Source organism: Cygnus atratus, chromosome 4, assembly GCF_013377495.2.
Source record: "Cygnus atratus isolate AKBS03 ecotype Queensland, Australia chromosome 4, CAtr_DNAZoo_HiC_assembly, whole genome shotgun sequence".
NCBI classification, from domain to species: domain Eukaryota; kingdom Metazoa; phylum Chordata; class Aves; order Anseriformes; family Anatidae; genus Cygnus; species Cygnus atratus.
In genome coordinates this window covers 64,091,175-64,117,295 of record NC_066365.1, presented here as the reverse complement: position 1 = coordinate 64,117,295, position 26,121 = coordinate 64,091,175, and the positions used below count along the sequence as shown (strand labels likewise).

General features: G+C 43.3%; 1 protein-coding gene across 1 annotated transcript; it reads right to left on the bottom strand.

The window, feature by feature from the left end:
• Nucleotides 1-536: 536 nt before the first annotated feature.
• NSG1 (neuronal vesicle trafficking associated 1) lies at nucleotides 537-21,522 on the bottom strand. Its single transcript, XM_035547126.2, has 5 exons — nucleotides 21,257-21,522; nucleotides 20,675-20,825; nucleotides 17,250-17,366; nucleotides 6,394-6,504; nucleotides 537-1,078 (listed from the first exon to the last, which is right to left on the bottom strand). The coding sequence occupies exons 2-5, from the start codon at nucleotides 20,801-20,803 to the stop codon at nucleotides 878-880; spliced, it is 558 nt and encodes a 185-aa protein (XP_035403019.1). The 5' UTR covers nucleotides 20,804-20,825; nucleotides 21,257-21,522; the 3' UTR covers nucleotides 537-877.
• Nucleotides 21,523-26,121: the final 4,599 nt, after the last annotated feature.

The following is a 26,121-nucleotide window of genomic DNA, read 5'->3' as shown; positions in this document are numbered from 1 at the left end:
AATTACATAGCGGACTACATCTACTGTGAACAGGCTTTCTACCTCTTAAGTATGATCAAAAGATGTCATTTCTCTTTTGAACATCCTTAACCATATATTTACTTTTTTACACTATCCTCTCCATCCATCACTAGAATTGTCTGTGTTTTTCCATAGTGTCTATCTAGTTTGTGTTTCAGTGCATATCCTTACCAAGCTGCTAAAGCCACAGTGGAAATGCAGTTAAATCCTGTTGACAGCAATAATAAAACATTGAGCATGCCTCGTTGCAGAGAACTTCATTATCACTTACAAATAAATGACAGTAAAGAAAATGTAAGAAAAATGCTACCTGACAGTTTTTTTTTTCCTTTCTCCATACAAGTCATTACATTATGCCCTTGATATCAGTGCTGATTATCACTTTTACTTGAGCCAAAAACTAAATACTAAATATAGCTCTCAGCTAAACAAGAGATCACTCTAGTTATGGCTGTGGTGTTTCGGTTTGCAAAATGACTAACAATAAAAAAATTAATAAATAAAGTATCAGTTCAGACAACAGAACACATGATTTAAGGTCCAAGCCCTGAAAATCCAGTGAAGAAATCTGTCAGTATCCAATAAACTGCAAGAACATATCTAACAGTTGTTTTTTTTAACATTGAAAATGGTGTCAAAGCTCTAAAGCAATGCTGATATGCATCTTGTTTTACGCCCATGAATGTTCTGCAGCAAGTTTTTGTTTTGTTTTTGCAAAGCAGTATCAGCAAACAGAAGCAATTGCACCATAAACATGAGTAACCTCTAAATTATCCATAATTATATTTAATGAAAAGTTCCTTAAAGTCCCTTAGTTACCTTCAAATGACATAGTGTTAATAATTAGCTTATCATACTAAGCTGATTTCTCAGCGGCTTCAGTCTCCTGTTCAGATAATTTCTCTTCTGACAGTACTGTCATCCATGGGGACACTGAGCGCGTGATGGTTTGTTTGGCCAGATTGTAGTGGTTTATGACTGTGTAAAATTTCCCTCGAGCACTGGAGTCTTGTTCAGAGTAGTAGTTTTCCAACCCAGCTGGAATGCATTGATTATTCTGAAAAGAAAATCCATCACTTAGATTACAGATACAACCTCACACACACTGAACATAGCAGAGTATTTTCTTTTCCCTCCAATCTAAGCAAGCTTTTACTTTGTGCGAGTCAAGGTGCAACACGCAGCAATTACTACTACAGTGTCATCGTACTGCAGTCAGAATGTTCCTCCCTTAGATTACACCTGCGTTTGCCAGAAAGACAAATCTGTGTCTGTTTTCTAGAATAATTAACAGTTAAGAAACATGCATGCCCAAAATTAATTTTTAAAAGTACTCAATCTCTTGTTCCAGCTCTTTTCTTCCTTTTTCTTCGCTACCTAGTCCCACCTGGTCGATCTACAATTACAGATACCTGCATTCGCACATTGCAGTGTTTCAGGCACTTTACTATAGTGTTTTCAATCTGTGGGGTAGAAATGAATACAAATATAGTGGTGCCAAGGCATGACCAATTTTACAGCCTAGCAATGCACAAAGGGAAAACATTGTGGGCAGCCCCATTAATGTGCAGATGTGTATGTACACGAGTCTATGATTCTAATACTTCACTCTTCATTTTCAGAAAGATACGGTCAGTATCAGGCTTTTAAAATCTATCATTAACTGTGGGACTACATTATTTAGTTTCCCAGAAGTTTAAGAGCACTACACAGAAACTGCAAGATGCTCAGAGCTTTCAAAAATTAAATACCTGACTTAGTTAAATACCAAGTAGGATCCAAACTCTGATCTCATCCTAAAAAGCAAATGAATGTGCCTGTACAGCACATCTTGCAAACCTCCTGTGATGATGCGGTAAAAGCCTATGAAGGATCAAGTTGCACTGAAGGAAGAAAAATGATTGGGACATATCCTGCTGACCCTTAGGTTTTGCTCCAGAAGGGCAGAGGTCTCTCCACAGGTCCTTTGCCACCTCTGCCAGTCCAAGCAGTCTTGCCCAATACCTCAGAGTGCTGCGGCAGTCATCTGTGCAACCGAGCTGATCCTCTAAAATCTACGCTGTGAGTACCTGCAGCTCTCATATCAGCTCAAGGAAAGTAAGTTTAATCGTTTCTCCTCTCTTTTCAAAAGATACAAGCTGTTTGATCTTCCTTCTCCCAGCAATGAAGACTCAAATTTCTAATACTGCAGGACAGCAATTTTAACAGTGCTGAACTTGGCAAGAAAAACTTAATATTGGAAATTTCTGGGCACAAAAATATCGTCACAACCAGATGCTATCTCATACATGTACACATTTACTTTGGGATTGACTCTTTTGCCCTAGTCAGGAAAAAAAAAAAAAAAACAAAACAAGAGGAGAAAGCAGCAAAATGTATACCATTAGCAACTGTTTCAAATGTTTTAAACCATATAGCACAAAATAGCTGGGGGAAAGATCCGGCAGACAGTCTTGGCTTAAAATAAATTCTGCCTCCTAAAAATGTTGGGGTGAATAAAGCATCAAAATGTATGGAAGAAAAAAGCAAGACCTGCCAGAACAAGAGGCCTACAGGTAGTCTTATGAACCTGCTTGGCCCCGATGAATGTGATCTTGGGCAGATTTGACTGCTGAAGGAAGACTTGCTATCACAAGACTAGCAGTCCTCCCAGGGAGTTAGCAGCTCATCAGTTCTAACCTGCTTGCGCGATGGAAGCTTAGATGCGTGTCAGACACAACAGCATGCAAAGTTACCACATCCAGCCAGGTTCGGTTTGTTTTCTTTTTCACAGAGCAGCCAGGGCAAATCTTGCCCCAAAGCTTTATTGGAACTAGCACTACAAAGCAGACAGAGCTTAACCCCAGCTAAGCAGAGACTTGTGGCCAGGCAGCACTGTTTAACTCCGAGGTTTCCCTGCCATAATCACCAGCCTCATCCAAGTGTCAGTCCCAAGTCTGGGACCGAAGTTTGAAGAGCACAGAGGACAACTCTGGAACTGAGCTGCCTGGTATGCGTGTTCACCTGCATCAGCCGTGCCATCTTCTGGAAGCTTCATCTGGGATAACTTCCAAGCTTCATCTGGGATAACTGACACGATAACTGAAGTGATAAAATGACTAAGAAGCACTCAGACACAGACCTCTTTGTAGTGATTATTTCACCCAGTCACTGGATGTAGTGACAGTTCTAAATATTTAAAATGGGGGAAGGAACACAATCCATTGATCTAATTAAATCTGCCAAGGAAATTCAAGCAAATGCAATATAATTATTAGTACTGAAGACAAGCCAAGATTACTGCCAGTCTAAAATAATGCCACAGAATCTTTTACTGCTTAAAGGAACAATTAGCTTTGTAACGGGCCAAAATGACTCAGTAATGTTATTTTTTGTAGTCACAAATGCACAACAGCTGACAGAAGAGCCTAAAGAAATACCCAGCAGAGTTTCCATCCTGACTGAATTTTTGCTCAGGACTTCATGCTTCTGGAAAAGATGAGCAAAAACTCCCTCTTTACTCGCTGTTCCTTGTGTACTGCTCACAGATAACCCCTGCGCTCAGCATCTCATCAAGGCAAGCAGGGCAGCACCGGGAGCTCCTGAGCTGTGGGAAGCGGTGCCCGTTCGCATCGTGCCACTTGCTGTAACCTTCAGCCTACGCAGAACATTTCTAGCTGTTTTGTCTCATTGGCTTCCAAGTGAGAGAACTGGTAAGAAAGGCGACGAGGAGAAACCAGGATGCTCCAGCATGAGTTGTCAGTCTCCGGTTTCTGTCATTTCCCTTCTATTTCAGAAGTTAGTTACGGGTTAAGGCCTTTGATGCCAGAGAAAATCCTGGTTGCCAGTCTATGCATGACTCTGTGAAGATGACTCCTTTCGTTCCCATGACACAAAGACTCCAGTGGTACCAACGCTTCACTTAAAAATAGTATCCTCTGTCCTATTAACTTTGCTGGGTCAGAAATTCCAACCTTAATAGATGATGGTGTTATCTTTAATATACGGAAATTACTTTCTCGTACCGTCCATGAGTCTGACAGAACACAGGTGCCTTGGCAATGGAAGCTGAAGAGTAACGGATGCAGTATGGAGCACACTGAAGCCCTGGAGAAATTCCTCCAGGAAACGAGCTGCGGTGAGTCTCACCATGAGCCAGCAAGGAGCGCTTCAGAGGAGCGATCTGCACAACAGGGCTGTGCCTGCATCAGCTTCAGCAAGCACAAATTTGCAGCTCAGGCTGTTTAAGATTGCTATGCAGAGGAAAATGAGTGGCTTTTTAATTACACCTTCAAGCTCTGGATGTGTAGGACAGCAAAAAGGTTGAAAACACTGAAGCCTTTGGAACTGCTCCGTGTATGACAGCATCAAAGCAGAGAAGAGCGAATTTGACTCAGGGCTGCAGTCGCTCAGGCTTTATTCAGAGATTCCCATGACCCCAGGCTTCCTGAGGCAGGACACCTTTGCCCTTAACAAGCAAATCACATCAGCATCAAAAGCCTGGTGACATCCAGGCCAGAGAATATTGCTGAGTTCACTTGAAGCACAAAGCCAGTCCACAGAGAGACTGGTCACAAGGTGAACACAACTGGCACAGACTTCTCCTTCATCTCTCTTAGGACATCTGTGTCAAGCTATGCCATGATACGTTACAGACTCTCCCAAAAAAGATGATGGACAAGCAACAAATATAAATTTCTGTCTGCATTGCTAGTTCCAGGCCTCGTGCCATTTGGTAACATGGCGATCCTGTAAAGAAAACTTGAAGTAGATGACCAAAGATGCTGCGCCTTCTGGCATTATGCCATCAAGCACCTAGGAAACAGCCTCTACAAATCCCAGCACTGGAAGAGCAATAGCAACGCAGCCCTGTGTATGTGCTGCTCCCCAAAACCAAAGCATCAGGCACGGGATGCTCTGCCTAACGCGTGTTTCAAACACAGGGTCCTAAGAAGAGAAACCCAATCAGATTCTTTTCACACACTGTGCAACTGAAATACAGGTCAGAAACTGTCCTCCTCTTACATGTTTGTGACACTAGAAAGAACAGGTAAGAAGCCAGAACACTGCAATTCGAAGGAAGGGATGGCATGGTATGAAAGGACGCAGGAGAAGCAGACCGTTACTAGAATTATGACAGGAGCACACAGCTGGCCATTCCCATCGAGTAAGGATCACATCAGAGTAGGCTCTGTAAGAACACACAGTCCGTGTTCCGAATTGCTAAAAGCCAAGAGAAAGCTTAGAAAAAAAGGCTAGCACCCCTCGAGACATGGGCATAGAGAGGTTTCAGAACTTGTCTGAGACAACACAAAAAGAAAACCGGCAGAATGAAGAGCTGTATCTCCTGAGCTGTCCAGCTGTTCTAACCACCGCATCTTTTGCCCTTGAACCAAGGGGAAAACGAATGGTTGGGGTTAAGTTAACCTAGAACAAGACCCAATGATTATACCTTTGGACTATATTCTTCTAAAATATTTATGTGCCTGAAGTGACAGAATCAAAAGTCCTGAACAGGACTGGCAGGAGCGCTGCGGCAGCCATTCTTTCTTATGTCATTTTGAAAATCCTATTAGGTCCCCTTCTTATTCATTAGGAGACTAAATAGCCTTAAAAAATTAGAGGGAAGAATGCCATCATCACTGCTGCTTTTCTTAACTAATTACAGCCACGTTGAACCCTGCTAAATTTACAGCTGAGAGAAATCAATACTACTTTTCTGACTTCCAGCCCAGGTCAGAGCTGAAGAGCCAGCACTGCCATCTTGTAAGAATTAAGTGAGCCCCTGCCTCCCTTTCAGTTAGTACAAGTATTTTTTTCCAATAAATGTGTTTTCCCTTTTTTGGCACCACTTTTGGCCTGTGGCAGTAGGACTGGGAGGTCACTGTTCTAGAACAAGAAGTTCTTTCTATAAAAATAACCCTAAGGTAACTCTGCTACTCTTAATGAGACCATCACTTCAGCCTGTCTTTGACATATTCCAGTGTCCGTTTTTTTTCTCCAGGTTTTTAGATTTATCATTCTCTTCTTTCTTATGACAAATGAATTTGGAGGAACATACAACACCAATAAATGGCGTATGACCCGATAAATGAGTGCTTTGCTCAAACAGCTGCAGATAAAGGAGGTCTGCAGGATACTGGTGTTGGCACCAGTTTATGCATTTTCAAGGTTTAGAGCATTAGCAAAAATACCAAGAATGTGAGAACTGTGTGATGGTCACAATCTCCATTATAAGTTAAGCAGAAAGCAACATAGCTAAAAGCACACTAACCTCTGAAAACAACCACAGATTTCTATACAACACAGGATGACTTAATGGAGGCTATGCAGAAAACAGCACAGGGAACATCACACACTCTCCTGTTTTTCTATAGTGCGTACACCACTTACCTTGAAAACAAATCCTTCTGGGCAGGTATGATCATACTTGTAAACCTTGTAGACTACCAGAAATACAACGCATGTTAAGAACGCAAGGGCGAAAAGGACCAGCACAGTTACCTGTAAAGAAGAACAAACCACGCTCACGTTAGTAACGCACTGCTCATCGTATCGCTGTTCGTTACCGCAGGCAGCAGAAGCTAGCGATGAATGCACTTTGCAGTAAAATCAAGCAAAGAATAAAAACAGCTACTTAATTATTGAGGGGAAACTGAGAAATAACACACGTGTGCTTCTACCTCCTGCTTCTCCCTGAAAAAAGCCGATGGTATGGTCAGTGCCCCACTGCCCCTATACTGCAGGGCTTTTTGGGCTGCTTCTCTTTTCAGTGTACACATGAGGCCAGAAGGACACATTGAGGTGGTGGCTTGTGTCTGCTGCTTTTTCAGGATTTGGATGAGGTAAGTGTAAACCTGGTTTATGTCAGCTGATGAGCGTGTTGGTTTCCCCTGTACCTGTCCAAGAATAGAGTCAGATGACAGTAAGTTAGCACAGGTGTCGTCCAAATGATACAAAGGTGACTCCGGCAGGGCAAGGAGAAAGCAATGGCTGCCCCCTCTTGTTAGGAGAAGAGTTTGTTGCACCTGCTATAGATGTTTCTGTTTTACAGCACTCACAGGGAAGCCTACGAATCTACACATCACAGGCTGCATTGCATGGCACCGACTTTCACTGTCCCTCTAAGCGCCTCCCTGGTCCCGAATCTGTGCTGGAGCAAAAATATGAGATGCCTTAAATTAAATCTGAAATCGGTGTCACTGTGGAGCTAATCTTTCCCAGGATTAAACTCCCGGGGAATGTCCCAGACATGGGGTTTTTACTATTCTAAACCTTCTAATGACACACAAATGAGTAGCTCCTGGAGATTACAGGAAGAGGAGAATAGTAAGAGAGTGGTTGAGCTTTTTTTTTTTTTTTTTGGAAAGTTAGAGAGAAGCCAACATGTCCTGCAGCATAAGAAAGTAATAAACTTTTAAAGTTAATGATTAATCAATTAAAACAGCATATAGTATGATCTAAATTTTAAGGAAATACAAGCAAACCAGCTACATCTACCTCCTAAAAAGAAAACGTAGGGACATTTGGGTCGATCACACAAACAAGAATAATCTGGTACTTCAGAAAGCAACCAAAAAAAATTGTAGCTTTGCCTCTCAGAGAAATAAACCAACCAAGCACACGCTCCCGTTATGATAAAGCCCAGAACTAATAGGATTTGCAACACTGCAAACTGTGTGTGGCAGAAGACTGGGATGCTGAAGGACTTAGATGAACTTCTAGAGACTTAGGAAGCTAACTTCACGATGGACACACAACAGCGAGTGATAAATTTCCTGGCTGGAACAAGGCTGGGGAGTGCAGTGAGCTGCTGAAGCTAAGGATTCTTGATAGAGAAAAAATTAATAATAAAAAAAAAGATGACCAGAGGAGAGGGCAGGGAGAACTGCAGATCAAAAAGTAAATTAGCAGAAGAAATGTAAATCAGAGCAAAGGACCTCTCTGGTTCAGAGTAACACCTTCAGCTTCCCAGAACAGTCACTGGGTTGGAAAAAAAAAAAAAAATCGTATTCTTAATCACCCTCTGAAAACCTCACATTGACATCAATTTTCAAATCCAATTACTCTTCCTCAGGTTTGTTACTCGTTTGCATACACAAAGGTTAGCATGGATGGATAGCTCTGCCTTGCCAATCTCATATTTTCAGCTCACGTGTCCCATGTCTCAGGATGGCACCGATGAATCCCAAAGGGCATTTTCCCTTCTGGTTATCTTCTGTGGCCCAGGTCAGTAACAACCACCTCTCCTCCTCACACCTCCCAGCCCAGCCAAGCCGTGTCCTACCTTGGCCTGTCTCGGGTGTTTCTGGTAAGGCCTTTCCCTTCTTTCTTCTCCAGTTGCTTGAGTTCCTTCCTGCGTGTCCCCAGCCACCCCACCCACAGATACGTACACAGTCCTTTACCCCTCTGGCTTGGCCCGAACTTTGAATCCCATCTTCCAGAGTCTTTCCCTCCCCACAGCTGTAATAAGCCTTATCCTCTGTTCTCCCCCAAGAATCCTCCTTGCACTCCAAGCTCTAGAAAGACTGACCTTTGTCCCCTGAGCTCACAGTTTCCACAAAGGGCCATGGGCCCACGGCTTTCTTTTTCCCAGCTGGGCAGCACGGGGAGATGAGGAACCACAAAGGAGGGAGCAATCCTTACCCAGACAAACAGCTCTACAGCACCCTCACGGCCCAGTCCCCAGGTTTGGGGTCACTCACCTTCCACCCCTACAATCCACTGGCTCTAACTCTGTCCAATTTGCTCTGATGGTCACTGCTCTTTCCCTTAGAAAATAAGATAGAGAGGGAAAAGAGATTCTAGAAAGTGGGGAGAGAAAACAAAATCCAGCTGGGATTATTGCAGAGGTTTCCATGCCCTTCAGGATATATTCTACAAAGCCTTCAGGAACGTCTACTCTAAGAGAAGAGGTCTGGGACATGGGACAGAGCAAGCAGGACAACTGCTATGCTATGGGTTGGTTCAGCTCACGTTCAGCTCCTCCTCAGACAGGAGTAAACAGTTCAAAACTATTTGAAAAGTATTCTCAAATCTCAAAGCATTTCAGTCACATTCCCTGCCCATCCTATTAGCAGGGAAGAGTAAAATCCTAACATTTTTCCCCAGTGGCAACCATTCTGGCATACAGATGAGGCCTTGGGAACATACCGCAAAGCTAACAAGCTGTTTTGTAGTTTAGATCAAATACTGGACAATCTAAACATATTTATAATCCCGCAATCATCGCCCAATCTCCAAGGCTCTGGAGGTGTTTGGGAAGGTCAGTAAGTTTTCTGTAGGAGGCCCAAAGCCCAGCGCTGAGCAGGCTGGGGGATTCTGGCAGTTCCAGAGCCGCAGCCTCAGGGCTGGCTCGAGCCTTCGCCTGCTCCAGGGACCTACCTGGGGCTGGGTGCTCACTGCCTGCGCGAGTCACGTCCACCACGGATCTTCCACGGCCACACAGCAAGCCCCTGGGAAGAGCTCTAAGGGCTCCTGCTTCGTAACTCTCCCAGAACCTCTCCCTTTCACATACTGTACTTCCTAACGTTATTCATTTTGGTATGTAAATTTTTACTCTCATTATCTCCAATAATTTGCAATCACACTCCATTTGCAAATCCTTAATCAAGTAAGCTCTTGTCTCCTTCCTAGCAGGAGAGAGGCCCTCCTCTCCAACCATCCTTCAGGATACAAGTCACTTGTATTTAGGTAAAAGACAGCTGCACGTGCAAGTGACAGATGGAAAGACATCCATCCCTGGATTCCAAGGTGATCCCAATCACCTGGTTATCCACTTTGCTTCTTTCTTATAAGCTGAAAATCCTTCTCGTCCTTCTAACAGCCATATTCCTTCCCTCTCATAACCCACCACTGACGGTCCTTAGATGTCAGATGCCCAGCTTCACTCCTGACCCTCAGCCAGCCAGCCTCTTTGCCCTGTCAGTAACTCCCTCCCTGCCTCACCTTCTGAGCCCTCTCCTCCCAGCTGCCCTTCAAACGTCAAGGCACGCAAAGAGAGAAGACGACAAGCTGCTCTGTAAACCACAGGCTTGGCCAAAGCCAACATCTTATTGCCTTCTTCCACAGAAAAATTGCATACTCGCTACAACCTAAGGCCAACTTACCTTCTTCTTCCTGCAGGGGCACTAGCAGCAGCTTGCCCTCACCTTCCAGTCGAGGTAGGAGAGGATGCAATCCGTGTGCAGGCACCACTCCTTTTCCTACAGGGAATCCTTGAATCTCTTCTCCTTGTGGCATGCAGCTGGCTGCCTGCAGGACCTCATACAGTGGGAGCAGCAGTCTTTCAATTACTCTGATCATTCACTACCACGTAGATCCAGCAGAACACCAAGGTGTCTGTCACGCCACACGGATGACAGGCTTTAAAAATAGTTTTTAAGAAATAACTAGAAGCTAGCGCAAACAACTGCTTCTTTGAACTAGGAACCCGAAGTGTGGGTTTGTTTTCATTCCAGGAGTGTCCTTTAAGGTTAGTTTTAAGGGGAACTGGCAGCAGAACTAAGTGAACACAAAAGATGACAAGATATTATGTATGTGGCAGCTTTTTGAATAGATTGCAAGTGAAGAGCAGAAGAAGGACAATGTCTAGCCAGGAGCCATTACAGTAATCGAAATGAGAGATGACTAATGAATGAACTAAGTGTACCCACAGCAAAAAAAAACAACAAACAAAACCACAGGCTACCTTCAGACTTTGTGAGCATTTAGCTGAACAAATGAAACTCACCAGAGCTGACAACTGCGCTAACATGCAAACAGCTTGTGATAAGGCCTTACCATCAAGATCTGCTAAATCTTCCCAATCAGTGCATCGTGCTCTGCTGCAGCTGCGTAAAACTGCAAGCTGTATTTTCCTCTCTGCTTGGCTGCTGCAGTCTCCTCCCTCCCTTTGCTAGCATTTATTGGGCTCCCTTTATAATCAAGCCAGAATGTTACAGCAAAATGCAACGATTGCACCAATTGTGCCTGCTTTACCTCAGACCCTTTCCTGGCTCCCATCCTCCCCAAGACATGTTTCAAGGCATGTACAGTTCTGCCTGTGTTGCCCCTCTTAGCCTCATCTCCTTTTGCTCTGCCTGTATCCCACTAAAGCCTTGGTGCCATCTTTTTATCCCGTGCCCTAACCTCCACACTTCTCTTCATGCAACCCCTTCTTGGCAGAAATTCTTGCACGAACCCACTCTTTCTGCACGTGTCTGCACTGCCTGCCTTCACGCTTTTCCTTCCATCACACACCTGTCAGAAAGGAGCCTAGGAGCACTCCTGTTATTATGGGAATTGGCACTAACAACACATGCAGTGACTTTCACTGCTCAGTCACCAGCACTTGGTCACATCTCAGCTCTATTCTACATCTACGCCTTACCTATTTCACTTGGAGCCGCTTGGGAACACAGCTTTCATTTCTCATTGTTTGTGGAGTGCTACGTACATCCTTAGTGTTAGCAGCAAACAAAAAGAGCGAAGACATACATTTATAGAGCACTCTTCGTATCAACTGATTTACAAACAGTCTGTGTTTTGCTCACCAGTGAAACACAGAGCCCCCTAAGATGAAATACAGCAACTCTGCGCAGCCATTTAGGACAGGAAATTAAGATCATTGCTATCCAATTTAAACTACAAGAGAATTTTAGGTAAGCAGACTGTAATTACAATAGATTGCGTCTGGCTACGTACCACAGACTAAAATTCGTAAAACATCACATTGACTTCCCTGCAAATGGCCGTGACCTCCATTTCACCTCTCTCCACTAAAACCCTGCATCTCCTGCCACACAATGCCCTCTACCAGCACGTCAGAGAACACCAACACCAGCTCTCCACTTCCCCTTACACTCTTGCTTTTCCAAAATGATTTTCTTCGCTGTTACCTGGGCCTCTCCCTCGAAATTTACGTGAAAAGATGTGTTCGAAACAATGTGTGTAAGGAATAAAGAATATTCCGTTTGAAGAAAATGGTATGGCTTCTCATACTTGTTACGGGAATATACGTTCACCTACAGCACGACTGGTGACACAAAAGGCAGCCACGTACCTCGCTGCAGAATGGTATTTCTAATATGACCTGTCATGGTTAGCTGTATGACTGGGATCTATCTGTCTCAAAGAGGATGACAGCCTTGGGATAGATTGGAACAGAAAAAGGAGAAGTCAAAAGACTCCTTCTCAAACAGGCAAAGAGGAAGAGAGAACTGGCTCGGATGCTTACCTGGAGGCGACTGAGAATAGCAGCACGAAAGGCAGACAGATTCATGAAGGGAAAACTGAAAAGAAACTACAGACCCAGTGCTCCTTAACAGCGACAGCACAAGGCAACAGAGCCAGCCTGCAAGGGAGTTGATTAATGAAACCTGAGGGAGATACTGTTAGACAAAACCAGATTAACAAGGCAGTGGCCTCCTGAGCCTAAGCAGCATCGTGGCTGAACACAACTGCTCATGGCAGCGTTCCCATCATCTTCCATCACACAGGCACCACGGATCTGTTTGCTACCGACAGAGCTGAGGAAGCAGTCCAAGACATCCTGTGTCCCTGACGTGAGAATCCCGTTACCTTCCCATACAAACCTGGAAGGGATTAGTGAGGCCAAGAGAAAGGCTGGAAAATATCACACGCCCTTTCTGTGATGTAAATGTTGCATCCAGAGAGACCCAAAGCATCTTCTGTCACCAGTGTCCCTGCCACCAGGCTCTGCTCCAAGAAAAGGATTTCTAATGGGATATTATGGCACAAGACACCTGACTCAGAGCAGGGGAGCTGCTGCTAGGAATTATCCGCTTTACTCAAATCTGCCAGCTCTGACCATACAAAAAATTCCTTTTAGCCAACATTTAGCAGAAGGATTGTCAATGTCATATCAGGGAGTTATCAGAAATAAAATGAAAAGGAGTAAAGACAGTTGCTATACACTGCATTTACATCCATAGTTTTAAACCAGCAGTTACACTGAAAGAAGAACCTCCTTTATTTGTCTTGCTTAAAGCAATAAAAGGAAAAATTCAGAGGCTGCCGAACTGTTGTAGCGGTGAGCAACTCTTTAATCGTGTGAGTAGTTCTGCTGAAGAAAAGAGAACTATACATGGCAGCAAGCGCCTGTCATCCTTCCAGCACTAGGTGACAGACCAAGAATTACTTGGGGAAGTGCTATCCTGCACAGGAATCGGCTGACATCTCAGGCATTTAGCAGAGTTTTAAGTGGAAGCAGAGCCACAGAAACCAACAAGGAGTATTTTCCATGCCTCCAGTCCGTTTTGCAGTAAGAATCGTCTGTATTACAAAAAACAGCAGGTAAAAAAGTCTTGAGGCAGAAACATGTTTGAAAAGATGTCCCTTCAAGACAGATCAATCATGGAATACTTAAATACATGCCATGCACATTTCTTTCTATCCTAAAATAAACAGGTAAAACTGTGAAAACTGATTCTGAAAGAAGTCTCGATTCCTCTTCCATAACCTTGTGCTTGCTACTTGATCGTACGTGGCTTGCACCATATGGTCTTACCACAGAAAAGAGCTCCAGGCTCTGCAGTTAGATGTATGTACAGATGTCAAGGATAGAGTCTGAAGAATTGATTTGCCTTTGTACAGAACCAAATGGCTTAAGGCAAACCACAGCTTGGGTTTATTTAAGGGCTTGAAATTTATTGGGAAACAGAAAGGTTTGCTTTCAAAATACTTCTGACTGTTCTTTATTGAGGTTTCCCCAAAGACAGAAAAGAAAAAAAAATCTTATTCTTTGATAGACTGGACAATTTTTGAAATTGGTGTGCTTGCGCACAACTGTCAATTGTCAACTCTCAACGACAGGAGCCAGAACAGACATCTCACTAAAAAAAACAAGTGGAGTTTGTAAAAACACGGCTCCATCACCGGAGGCAAAGGTTTGGCTTTGGCTAACTGATACCATCAATTTTCTCCTGCTTCCTCCTACATGCTGATTCATAAGACTCCTTTGAAATGACATTTCCAGCCATGTTGTTCTGTGCTGTATAGCAGACAGTCTCGAGGAGAGAAAAATCTGCCTCATTCAAAGTGGCTTTCCAGATGTGAAGGGCCAGCTCCCCACATTACCCTACGCTGTTCAAGGAACAAAAGACAGACTTTTACTTCTCAATGAAAAATAAAATCCCCGGTGAAAGTCCCATCTTCCTTGGAGTGGTTACTGCCATAAAGCTAAATTACAGCAACAGGATTCTCAGAATCAGGAGATTCACAATCCCATGACAGATTCTGATTTGAATTCAGGACGTGACTTCAAGCAGGAAAATTATACTTGCAGTTTTCTTTGTAAACATTCGCAGCTCTGTTGTAATAACTGTGGTAATGTGGATTGAATGCAGAAAATACATTTTGTAATTGCATATTCACCCGGCTGCTAAAACACCAAATGATCTACATGACATATGTACACGCTGGAGTGGCTTCATTTGTTACAATATATAATTTCTTGAGAAGCACAGCGTTAGATGTTCTGCACTGCTGAATCCCAAAACTGCAATCTGCTTTGTCCTTACTTAAGGACTACATCTTGGAATACACATGTGAGATATTAGTAAATATGACTGACTGCTTTTATTTTTAGCGCAAGATTTGGGCTGTGTCTTGTAGCAAACTTACTCATGAGTGATGTACAGTATTACAGTCATTAAAACAGCATCTGAAGCTTTTTTCATGAACACAAGCCAAAGTCAGCGTCTCACCAGTTAAATAATGCATTTCATAATTATAGCAAATATTTAATTTTCAAACAAATATCCTTTTGCTCTCTCAGAATCAACAGCAGCAGTTAACATGATGGCTCACAATTAATAAGGACCCAGGAGAAAGCCTCACACAATCAGTACTTTTCATCTCCATATTTATGGCATGTCATCAATTATTCATGAAATATTTACTACTGGGAGTGGTGAACATGACAATCAGCCCTGCTGGAGAACCAGTCAGTCGTCTTTAAAACGATGCAAGCAGCATAGTTCAGTTCTTCAACTTTTATACAGAGATTAAGGGACATTTTTAGGTTCTGAATGTTCTGCATGAAACTCTTGTTTTCGACTACCTGAACCACAATTTTCCTAATTGATCAACCCCCACACCCTCCTTTAAAAGCCGACTTACAGCCACAGTGTGAATCATCCTGCAATTCCCAAGAGATACCAAATCTTCCTGAAACCTCTCTCTGATGCAGTAGTTACCTAGCAGCAAAACCTAGCAACCCTGTAGTATGAGATTAATCCCAGAGTGATCATCATAAAGTAATATCTAAAAGACATTTTACTTTAAGCACGCCATCCAAAGGTATATAAAAATGCAACATAAAAAAGCTCAGGCTTCTGACTGCTCAGCTATACAAATTAGAAAAGACTACCTAACAGCATGACAAGCTATTTATTTGATGTTCACTGAGGTCTTTCTTGTTCAACAGTCCCAAAAAAGACAGAAAGAACACAGATCTACAGAGAGACGTGTAGAACATTTAGATGCAACTAAGGTATTCAAAACCCTTCCTTATCTACAATTTAATGCTCCAGAAATGAAATCCCGTAGACCCTACAGCTAGTGGCTAAGCGCACAAGTCTCCAGGTAGTGGTTCTGCTCAGTTGCTTGGAACCAAGGTCCTAGCAGGATGCTCAAGCTAAACACATTTCCCTCTTTACTCCTACAAAGTAGTAGGCATTTTCAGATCACTTCAGTCTGTATAAGACACACACAAGACAGCCAAACGTGTCTTAATTGTTCTGAGCTGTCCACCTGCACCTTAGCCAACAACACGGCATGCATCACCCTCACCTGAGAAGACAGGGATTACTTTCAAGGAGCAGCACTACGGTGTCAGGAGGAGAAAGAGTGAACGTCAGTCAGAATGTAGCATCTTCCCTGAGGGATGGGCTGTCCTTGCTCCAAATCAGGTAACAGAAGAACTGGTTTCTTGTCCCCTCGGTAAGTCCCTCACACAGCTCACCGGGAACCTTCCTGCTTCTCTGTATGGCTGAAGACCCTACCAGGTGACCTGAGCTTAAAGGTTTGTTCCAGCAACACTGCAAAATTCCATTGCAAATGTAGCCTAAAGCTCCTAATGCCTCCTTGAGCCTTCACTTTGCCTGTTTGTTTAGTGCACTTGATTCCAGGGAGAGCTGTAGATACTTCTGAAGGAAGGCTTGGGCCTGGACAGGTTCAGAACCACTGGTCAGGCACAGTTCCTGTGTTTTATTCTTCAAATTCTGTGCTTTGTGCTTCAAATTACAGAACTGGAATCTTTGGGTATGCCCTAAAACTCCCATCACACAAAGGGATGTTACATGAATGCAATAGCAAGGGAAATAGACACCTTTACTGAAACCCTGCATTGTTCCTCAGACTAAACTCAAGGCTTTCCAAACATATTTGTACCTGGGCACCGAACAGCGTGGTTGCCTGCTGTTTAAATGCTTTGGCATCCTTGGGTAAGATGCAAGGTTAACAGGACTAGAAAACGAGTCTTCTTCTTTAAGGGAACTGATAGGAAAGCAAGAGCTGAAGTGCTCTTTCCTGCTTTGCTTTACTTGTACAGCACAAGAAAACCTGCCCTCCAGTGAGAAGGGGGATAGGTAATTCAATCCTTGCATCAGTTAAGCTCTCAGCTTTCCTCTGGGACTACTCAGGGGAGTAATACGGGTGTGGACACTAACGAGTAAATGTGAGTCAGATTCCTGCTGATCTGCCATCCTCCAGTAAGTCATCACCAGGCTGTATGATACAATTGGACCAAGAAAAGAGCTCTGGTGTACATCCTTAAGCTGCCAAGTCATGCATTTAACTATAAAAAAATACATAATGAACTATGACAGTGCTTTTAAGAGAATGGTTTGGCTACAGAGAAAAATAATAAGCCAAAAAGAAAACATGTACTCTAGTGGTTCTTGCCCTTCAACACTAACAGGGACTGCCCATGCCACGAGAGGTACCTGCGTGCAGCCACACACACCCTGGCCAGCCAAGTCCTGAAATGCTTCCTCTGAGAGAACTGCCTTCTGAATGCGTCTGCCAGTGAGGGATTAGAACCAATAGTGCTGCAGGGTTTGCTTTTGCTTCTAATCACTAAATACTGAACTATTTTAACACTGAATTTCCTTTTCTCATTTCCAGCTCTACCCCTAACGGTCGCTCTGTTACAGCCAGCCAGTCTCAGCTACAATCAGCGATTGATTTTAAGCATATCTCGGAGCAAAACTGAGTCACCACCATCTTCAGATTGCACTGCTTACCTTAAATCTTTCTGAAACCCCTTCAGTGATGCTGATTGTGAACTCAGCTATTTTAGGAGTACGGAATTTTCCCTTCTTGCGATCAGGTTCATATTCTGTTTTCGTTTTGACCACAACCTTTGAAAATAAAAAATAAAATCAAAAATCAAAAAGCCACGTAGACAGTACCTTACTAGCACATCACCAGAATAAGGTACATCACAGGAACCTTATTTACTCAATACTCTTCTTTTACCTGCTTACAAGCACATCTAGCACAATATTTTTGTTGTTGTTCCCCTCGCTCCATTTTGTGTAATTCTTCTATGGAAGATTTAAGTTTTAATTCTGCTATGGAAGATTAAGTTTTTAAGCATCTACTTAGCTCAAACCCAAATCGTGAAACTCCCCACTTTGTATAGTCTGAAAACAGCCATCTCCATTTGCTTCTGGAGAGGCATGCTCTTTAGCCATGTTCTCTGATGGCAGGATTTTCAGTTTGAAGGTGAGATGACCCATCTAGCTGCAATTCAGTACGTGCCAGACAAAAGCTCTTCACACTGTGATTTTTAACATCTCAGATAACTTTTGAGTTATTAGCAGCAAGATGCACACAAACCCTTATGTGATAATGAGATTTCTTGATACACCCAAGGCTCTCTAATTTCAGTTTATTCCTCGCTATGAGCTATTGCCCCAAGCTACACAATTTAGCATCTTACCTGTATTCCTAAAATATTCATTACGTCAGTCATGTCTCTAGTACTCTCCTAGGCATTCTAATTGTACCGGATTTTCACAAACCTAACCTATTTGCCTCATTTTTGTCTTCTACGATTTCTCAGGATCTTTTTTCAAAGTATCACACATGAAATAGGGTGCAGTTTATCAGACAGTGCTATTAGGATTTGGTCAATTATCTCTGTTGTTCCAAAGAATAAATATCGAGACCCTTTCAGAGTTTTAGAATCAGATGCTATCTTTAGAGCAGCCCATGGTATCAGTGGAAACTACAACGTTCTGCTGTTAAGATTGTAACACTTACAGGTAGCCAGGTACCCAAATTAAAGCTTTGGGTTCTCCTCTCCTCACTTCCCTGAAATGGCATCTAGAATGAGTAACTGTAGCTAGACTCAGTACCACAAAGCTTACTAAATTCTTTTACAGCGCTACACAGATATGTGTGGGACATAGGGAAAATAGTTTCTAAAACTATTCTCAGCTATAATAAGATAATTATAATTATGTAACTTTGCAATTGCCCAACAGCATCGTGGAAGTAAACCGTCTGAAATGTCCTTTTAACATTACACTTCTTTTCTTCCCCCTTTATGTTGCATAATCTCAGGCAATTCAAATCACATTCAGCTGACACTGAACACAGAGTTCTATCTGCTTGGTTATATAATGTCTTCTTTTGTTTAACATACCTAAATATGAATTTAAATCAGTTCACCCATTTAATTTAGAAGCTGTCAAAACCATCAAATTCTCGTCGCTACAGTCACTATTATTCAAGAAGTTATGCTTCGCTGCCATGCTGGAGTCTTGTAAGTGAGTAATATGCACAGATACGTGAAGTATGTACTCCTGTTCATTATATATGAGCACGTTCATACTTCAGAATTTGATCCATGTGTCAATCTTGACTTAATACTTTTGCTGTTTTTCACATCAGTTGCTCTACTACTCCCTTTGTGTCTGTAGCAACCAGTGAAGACACATTCACATGAATAACCACAGCCACAGAAGGAAGCCAGTAGGACAATTAAACATGTATTTTTTTCCTCAGTGCTTGCAAAAGGAAAGGAAAGCTATCATACCAATAGAGAGTTGAAAGCGTAGAAGAGTCAACCAAATATTCCTTTATGTAAGTTCCAAGCCCAGGTGCATGTTTGCTTTTGTTCAAGGCAAACCTTGTAAAGGTGAGAGGAGTCCTGCACGGTTCTAGTAGATGCATCCAGGCTGGCACAGAACCTCCCGGGTTTGCCACAGAGGCTCCGCTCAGGTTAAACCTATTATCACACAGGTCCCTAACTCAGATTTCTGCTTAACGGTGCAGTAATGTAACAAATTCCTCTGGATGTTGGTCTCAGTAATCGGTTATATCCAGTCACCAGTTGGCAGGCGTATCAGACACAGTAAGACTTAACTTGTTTTAAAGCCTTAGGGTGCAATTTTGTCCTCAGTTACAAGATTTACACCCATGTAACCAAGGACAGAAAATGGGCCCTAAGGCTCTGTAACAGCTGTTATGGCTTATTGTATTTATGCCTGCCAACTGGTCATCACCACACACAACACAATGATGTTGATAGGAATTAAAATTGAGGTCACAAATTTGTTTGTATTGCCTACAAGCAATACTCTACCAAGACATATTAAAAAAGCTGAAGTGCTTTACCGCAATATAAGACTGTGGGTTTTTTTGAGCTATAAGGAACGTATACCTACCAGTTTACCTAGAAGTAGAATTGCCAAAAATAAAAATCGGCATGAAGATATTACTATTTTCCAGTTAAATTTTGTATTTTTCAAAGGCCACAAAGCTTCTTTACCAGATACACGTGGAAAAATACCTAAGTATCCTACTGAAATATGATACTGAAAAACAGGATACTGAAATATTTGAAAAAATATCTGTATGTCTCACTCATAGTGATCCTTACCAAAACATTTATTGTGAGTACATTTATTAAAATGTATTTATGGGCTACTACATCATCTTCCTAAATCCTTAAAATTAAATCCCTAATATTCAAACCATGTGATAAGGAATGCAGGATACATGCTTCCTTTCCAACCTGTAAGCTGCACCTCAAACTGTCCTCTTGAAGCCATGGAGCACCTAAACCACCTCTATTTGGAGGTTTGGGGCCAAGTAAGTTGCTAAGGAGAAACTCCGTGGCCTGTTCTCATTTCGTTACTTCACGTTGTCTGAGGCTAGCAGGCAGGAAGTTCCTGCTGAGACACAAAAGGAATATGGAAGTTCTCTCTGTGGCCAGTCTGCCTACATACATCTTGCAGAGAGACAAAGCAGTGCTTTATCCCCCCATTAGGGGGGCTTTTTCTGAAACGAGAAAATTCACCTAATTCACAGAGCATGCATAGTACCTCCCAAATATTAAAAAGAAAGAGTAAGAAGGGATATGGCAATACAACAGAGAGATGCTTGCATTGCCTGTTTATATATTTCATCCAGCAGCACTGAAATCCAAATATGCTCATTGCTAACATTTCCCACTACTTTATAAATGCAAATCACCACTACTAGATTTTCATTAGCTTCGCTGTCAGGCTTTTTTCCCCAGAGGGAACTGACATTCCCTAAAACACCCTGTATTTCTTGACATTTCTAAGCCGCTCGTTACACGTAACCTATTCTTTTGTTGTTTGCCCGAGATTTGGGTGTGATTCTCCAGGGTGGAAACTAAAGCCTACTGTACCTTGTCAGGAGGTGGGAACTGGAGCTGATTGACATCCAGGGGTGTGATCAGGGGGATGGTGTCAAATCCATCCTCCAGAAGGGGCTGCTTTGTGCTCTTCTCGCTGAAATTATTCCCCAGTTTCACCATTCTTCCAGGAAAGCAGGATTTTCTGCAAGCAGACACGCACACACACACACGCAGAAACGCAAACCAGAGTGATTTGTCAGAAAGCCAGGGTGCACCAGACCCTTCCACAGCCCCCGGAGAACCCAAAACGTAAAATTTAAAAGAAATATGTATATATATTTACGGGTTGAGCCGCGGCTTGAATAAATTAGGCGTTCTGGGAAGTAAAAACGACGACCAACGCTTTCGATACGTTAGGAAATACTAATAAAAAAGGCACCCACACGCCAGCGCACGTCAGCCTGCATGCTGCCCGCCCGGCCCCGGTGCGGCATCGCCCCTCAGCTCGGGCGGGCTCCGGGGCTGGCCCCGGCCCCGGCCCCTGCCCTCCCGCCTCCCCTCACGACGGACAGGGACAGGGACGGGGACAGGGGACCCCCAGCAGCCGCCGGGCGGGCTGTCCGCCCCGCTCACCGCCGCGGCTGCCGGCCCTTCCTCAGCGGGCGGCGAGGCGTCGTTCCGCCGCGGCCCCGCGCTGCAATGGCGGAGCGGGCGGCTCGGCGGCGGCTCTCCCTCGGCGGGCAGAGAGCGAGAGAGAGAGGCTGCGGGGCCCTGGCGCAGCCGGGGCAGCTCCGGAGCAGCACAAAGGGGCCCCGCGGGGTGTGAGGCGGCTCCCCCCAGCCGGCTACTGGCGCAGCGGCAGCAGGTGGAGGACGAGGAGGAGGAGGAGAAGGAGGCGGCGGGGGGACGGGACGGGACCGAAACGCGCCGCCCTCAGCGCTCCTCCCCTGGCGGAGCCGCGCGGTGCGGGGCGGCGGCTGCAGGCGGCGAGGGGGGCGACGGGGACGATGGGGACGATGGGGGAGACGGGGACGAGGGGGAAGATAGGGGTGAAGGAGACGAGGGAGGAGATGGGGATGAAGGGCACAAGGGGGGAGATGGGGATGAAGGGGACGAGGGAGGAGATGGGGATGAAGGGGACGAGGGGCGCCGCCGCCCTGCGCTTCACGGCGGCCCCGGGCCCTGAGGCGGGGTCTGTCCGGCCCCTTTCCCGTCGGCTGCGCTGCCTTTTTTTTTTTTTTTTTTCTGTCACAGGTCGGTTGGCTTTGTCCTTAAGCTGTCTCCTTTCTTCTTTTCTTTTCCTTTCCTTTTTTTTTTTTTTCCTTGCCTTCTTCTCCCCTAGTACCCGCAGGGAGAGGACAAAGGTGCTTTACAGGATGGTAAAAATGTATTTTCCTCCCTGCAAATGGGGGGGGGGGGGGGGAATAAAAATAAATGATAGTGGAATGGATGCTCGCGTCACTTCAAGGTAAATGCATATTGCAGAGCTTTTCAGCCCCAGCGAAGAGGACATCTTATGATCTCTTCTGTTTAAAAATAAATAAATAAATAGATTCATATTCACTGCGCTGCCTGCCTTCTCTAACCCCTAGGCAGCCAGCGTGCTCATTTTGCAGCCCTGCAGGTGCCTTACTTCAGCGTGTAGAGGGAAAGCCACCGTAGGCGACGCAACAAGTGACTTGGCTGGTGGGCAGCTCCTGCCGGAGGAGAGGCAGAGATGGGGGCTCAGCTGAGAGCTGGCTCCATGCTGCAGAACAAACCAACCTCTTCTCACAGGTGGTAGCTTGGGCAACCTCTCTTTTCCCTTCTGTGCTCTCAGCAAGCACAGATTCGAAGCAAAATGTTCCAAGATTGCAGTCAAGAGCTAGGAGAGCTCTTATTTCAAATTTTCTTGCATCCCTGGGTTGGTTTATTCTACCATTTGGACAAGATTTTTCCTGGTACCACAAGGGGCAGGGACCAAAGGTTTGTGCTTGGGATTCAGCTGTCAGTCCCCAGAAATAGTTAGCCATTCTGGGGCATATGTGAACTGCAGATGAAAGTCAAGCCCTGCTGCTTACAGCTTTTCTTACCTTACAAGCTGGTATGTTAGAGACATGGCTTTTCTTTTTCACATTTAACTGCACCAGACACTGGCCATCAGTGGCTGGATTGGATCTAATTCTAAAATGGGCAAGGTTGTAACGTGGCTACTATATACATGCCCATTTTCTGGAGTGCAGGCTCCCTTACTTAAATTTACGAGTCCTCAGCAGCAGTTCCTGCCAGAACCAAATGTCAGCAGTCCGGAGCAGAGACCAATAAAAGACACGAGCCTCAGCTGCCTCAAAACTTTATTTCCTCCATTCTGCTACTTGCATGACTCACTAATTCCAAATGAGTCTATATACATTTTCTACACTGTCCACTTTAACATAACTCCCCCATAAAAAAGTTTTCATATGTCAGTTGGTAGGATCTTGTGAATATAAACCATGTGAGTTTCAAACAGCTTTTTAATTTTGCACGTTTCCAAAGATGTGTGCCATCTCTTGCTGCCTGGGGCATTCCCTGCAGTTTGGCAGGAGTAGCTGTGCACCCAGTGGAAACACAGGATTTGAGGCTCCCTGTCTGTGGGATTGTTTCTTCATGTGGTGTCCACAGAGATCTGGGATAGTAGATGGAGAATGCCAGAGAGATTTCAGGAGTGAAGTTAGAATGCCATGTCTTTAATAGGAATTTAGGCTTTTCTATGCAGAGCATAGCAAAACTGTGCTTGTGACGTGTTGGTTGTGGCTTGTGTTTTTTTTTTCAACTTACAAATTTTATTGTTTTATGATGAGTATTATTTTTAATCTAAGAATGGTATGCCCATTTGTCTGAAGATCACATTAGACACCTACACCCTTTTTCATCTCTTTTACAAGCTCTTCATTGGGTGTTAAGAGTACAAATTAAATCTGAGTTCAATTACAGTCACTGGAGAAAGTCTGTTGACTTTACAATAGTCATGATTTCACTCCAGATAGGACAATTTCAGTGAATATGATGTAGAGTTAATGAAAGAAATGTATTCAAGACTGTTCAACATCCTATTGCTATCAAAATGAATCTCAATCTCACAGTTTAAAACAATGCTTTTTTTTTCTCTCCCTTAAAGATGCTGTGGTTACTATAATTTCTTCCTTTTTTTCTGTTTGGCAAATGATTTTTTTGTTTTTGCCTTTCTTTCTCAGAGGGCACAAAAAATGGATTTGCCTTCATTGGATTTGGTTTTTGTCATAAACGTCATTGATAATGCTAGTGTCATCAGTGCAGTTCTGGGAAGTACGGCCTAATTAGTTAACCTGCTGGCTGGCTAACTACCTTTGCAGCAGTGAAACAAACATACTGGAAGATGAGAATGAACCGTAGGCTATTGCTTATTTTTAAAACATTCTCAATGGAATACCATACTTAAATATAGAACAGAATACTCCCAGACCAACACAAAACATTCTCAGGGTAGAAATTGATTGTTGTGCCTCTCAATTACTGAGCAAGCAGTTCTGATTTTGTTGTTGTTGTTGCTGATGATGATTGTACCAAATAGAGAAGAAGAGGATTCCAAACTAGTGAATTTACCCCTGAGCATGATAAGGATAGCAGCGTTTATGTCCCTCTTGATGCCCTATTTTTGTAGCATTGTTCAGAGCATCTTGACCCATGTGTCTGTCAGATACAGCCAGCATTCAGTCATTAGCTCTTAATACCTACTGATTTCTTATGTGGTTTGTTCCAGTTATCCAATCCAAAATGCATTACAGATTTTTTTTTTATTTATTTTTTGGTCAATGGTCTGTGATGCAAGAGGCACAGATTCTGTTCTTATCTGTGGAATAAAGCAAATCACATCTCTGACTACGGATCTTCTTGTCTATCTCATTTATTTCTCCCATCAGTGTTCTGTTCTAAGTAAGTAAAGTGTAAAATAAGCTTGTCTTACTTGAGGAACATAAAATATCCAAGTACGATTTATGAAAAGTAGAAAAAAAAAGTTACTCGATTTATATAGAAAATTGCACCTGTAAGAGGAGATGAAGGGGTTTCCTAAAAATAAGAAGCACTTTATTTATTTAATTTCGGCAATACCCTTGTCTTACAAATAAATATTCTTGAAGTGAACAGATGAATAACCCACAGATGGATGAGCGTAATCCATTCGTGTGTGAAGCCAAAGTCATTCAGAATCCAAATGGCAAAGTCCAAGTGAATATCAGAACTACATTTGACGGTATACTATAGGGAGCAAGAATAACATGGCAAACGTTTAAACAAGTTGACTGACTAGGTCCTTTCATCTCCAGCTTCTGTGATTTTATAGCCATGCCCTTCTGTTGGCTGAGGAGCGTCAAAAGCAATGGGCCATTGGGTATTTAGTGTGTGCCTGAGAAAGTATCACTATCAGATTAAGATGAATGGAGGTGAATTCCCCAGTTTACTGGTGAGGCTTTTTTTAATTATTTGAGCATACTCACAAGGCACTTGTGTTTAGTGTCTTGTAGAGAAACGTATTTTGGATAGCGTATTCATGGTGCAAGTTATTATTCTCTTTGGCACTGTGCTTTTCTGTAATGGTAATCTGCCCTTTGCGAACTAACTAGGCAGAGTCTTACCCAGTTCTCCAGTTTTACAGAAAAATCCGTACGCAGTATTTTTGTTAAGCATCTAGATACTGCACTGTTGCTACATGATACTACTCCAAGTAGCTTATTGTCTTTCATTTTAGGTGCAATTCACCCCATATACTATGATAAGACAAAAAAGATGTATGTATATTACACCAATATCTGTGATTAGTAAGTGTCTCTGCTTGCTAGGTATCTGAAACAAGCAGTTAAGAGGATTTCATTTCTGATCCTAAATAACCAACCACAGTTTGCTACCAATGGTTTTAGTAAGTTATCTCATTTTTTTCTTCTAAGAAAACTACCATGCTTCCTAGGCAGAAATTGCTGTCTTAAGGATGCAGAAAAGTAAGTATTAATGTAAAGAATATTTGGAAAGTAACATTATCTTCAACATTAGCACACATCTTTCTGCCAGGACTCCTGCTGTAGGTCATTTTGCTACGGTTATTCAGCGGGCTGTAAATTCTGGGAGAGGACTGTCCTCCTATCTCTGTTTTCTAAGGGTAACGCAGCAAGTTCCAGGTGCTTAACAAATAACGCACATCTTTGCTGAGGTACTTAAGAGTCACGGACTGCAATCTTTATCTAATGTTAGTGATCTCTGAGGAAACACAATTGCTCCTCATGGGTTTTGACTGGTATATAGGCAATGGAAAAAGCAGCCAATGCACAGAATTGATGACCTGGTGGCTAGTCTCATTAAGTCAGATTGTACCCTGATTTACTTACTCCGAAACTCTAATGGTCTCAGTGAGGTAAAAATACACTGTGTGTATCATCAGCCCTACTAAGAAAGCAGAAAATTTGTACTACCATCATGCAGCTGTAGTTCTTCCTAATGATCTACTT

Bases quoted from the DNA above. Each gene is read 5' to 3' on its own strand.
- NSG1 (XM_035547126.2), bottom strand. From the start codon at position 20,803: ATGGTGAAACTGGGGAATAATTTCAGCGAGAAGAGCACAAAGCAGCCC. The intron at 6,505-17,249 runs GTAAGCAGTGCA...TCTTCTTTACAG, and splicing joins GGGTTTCAGAAAGATTTAAG to GTAACTGTGCTGGTCCTTTT. The intron at 1,079-6,393 runs GTAAGTGGTGTA...TTTTCTTTTCAG, and splicing joins CAGAAGGATTTGTTTTCAAG to AATAATCAATGCATTCCAGC.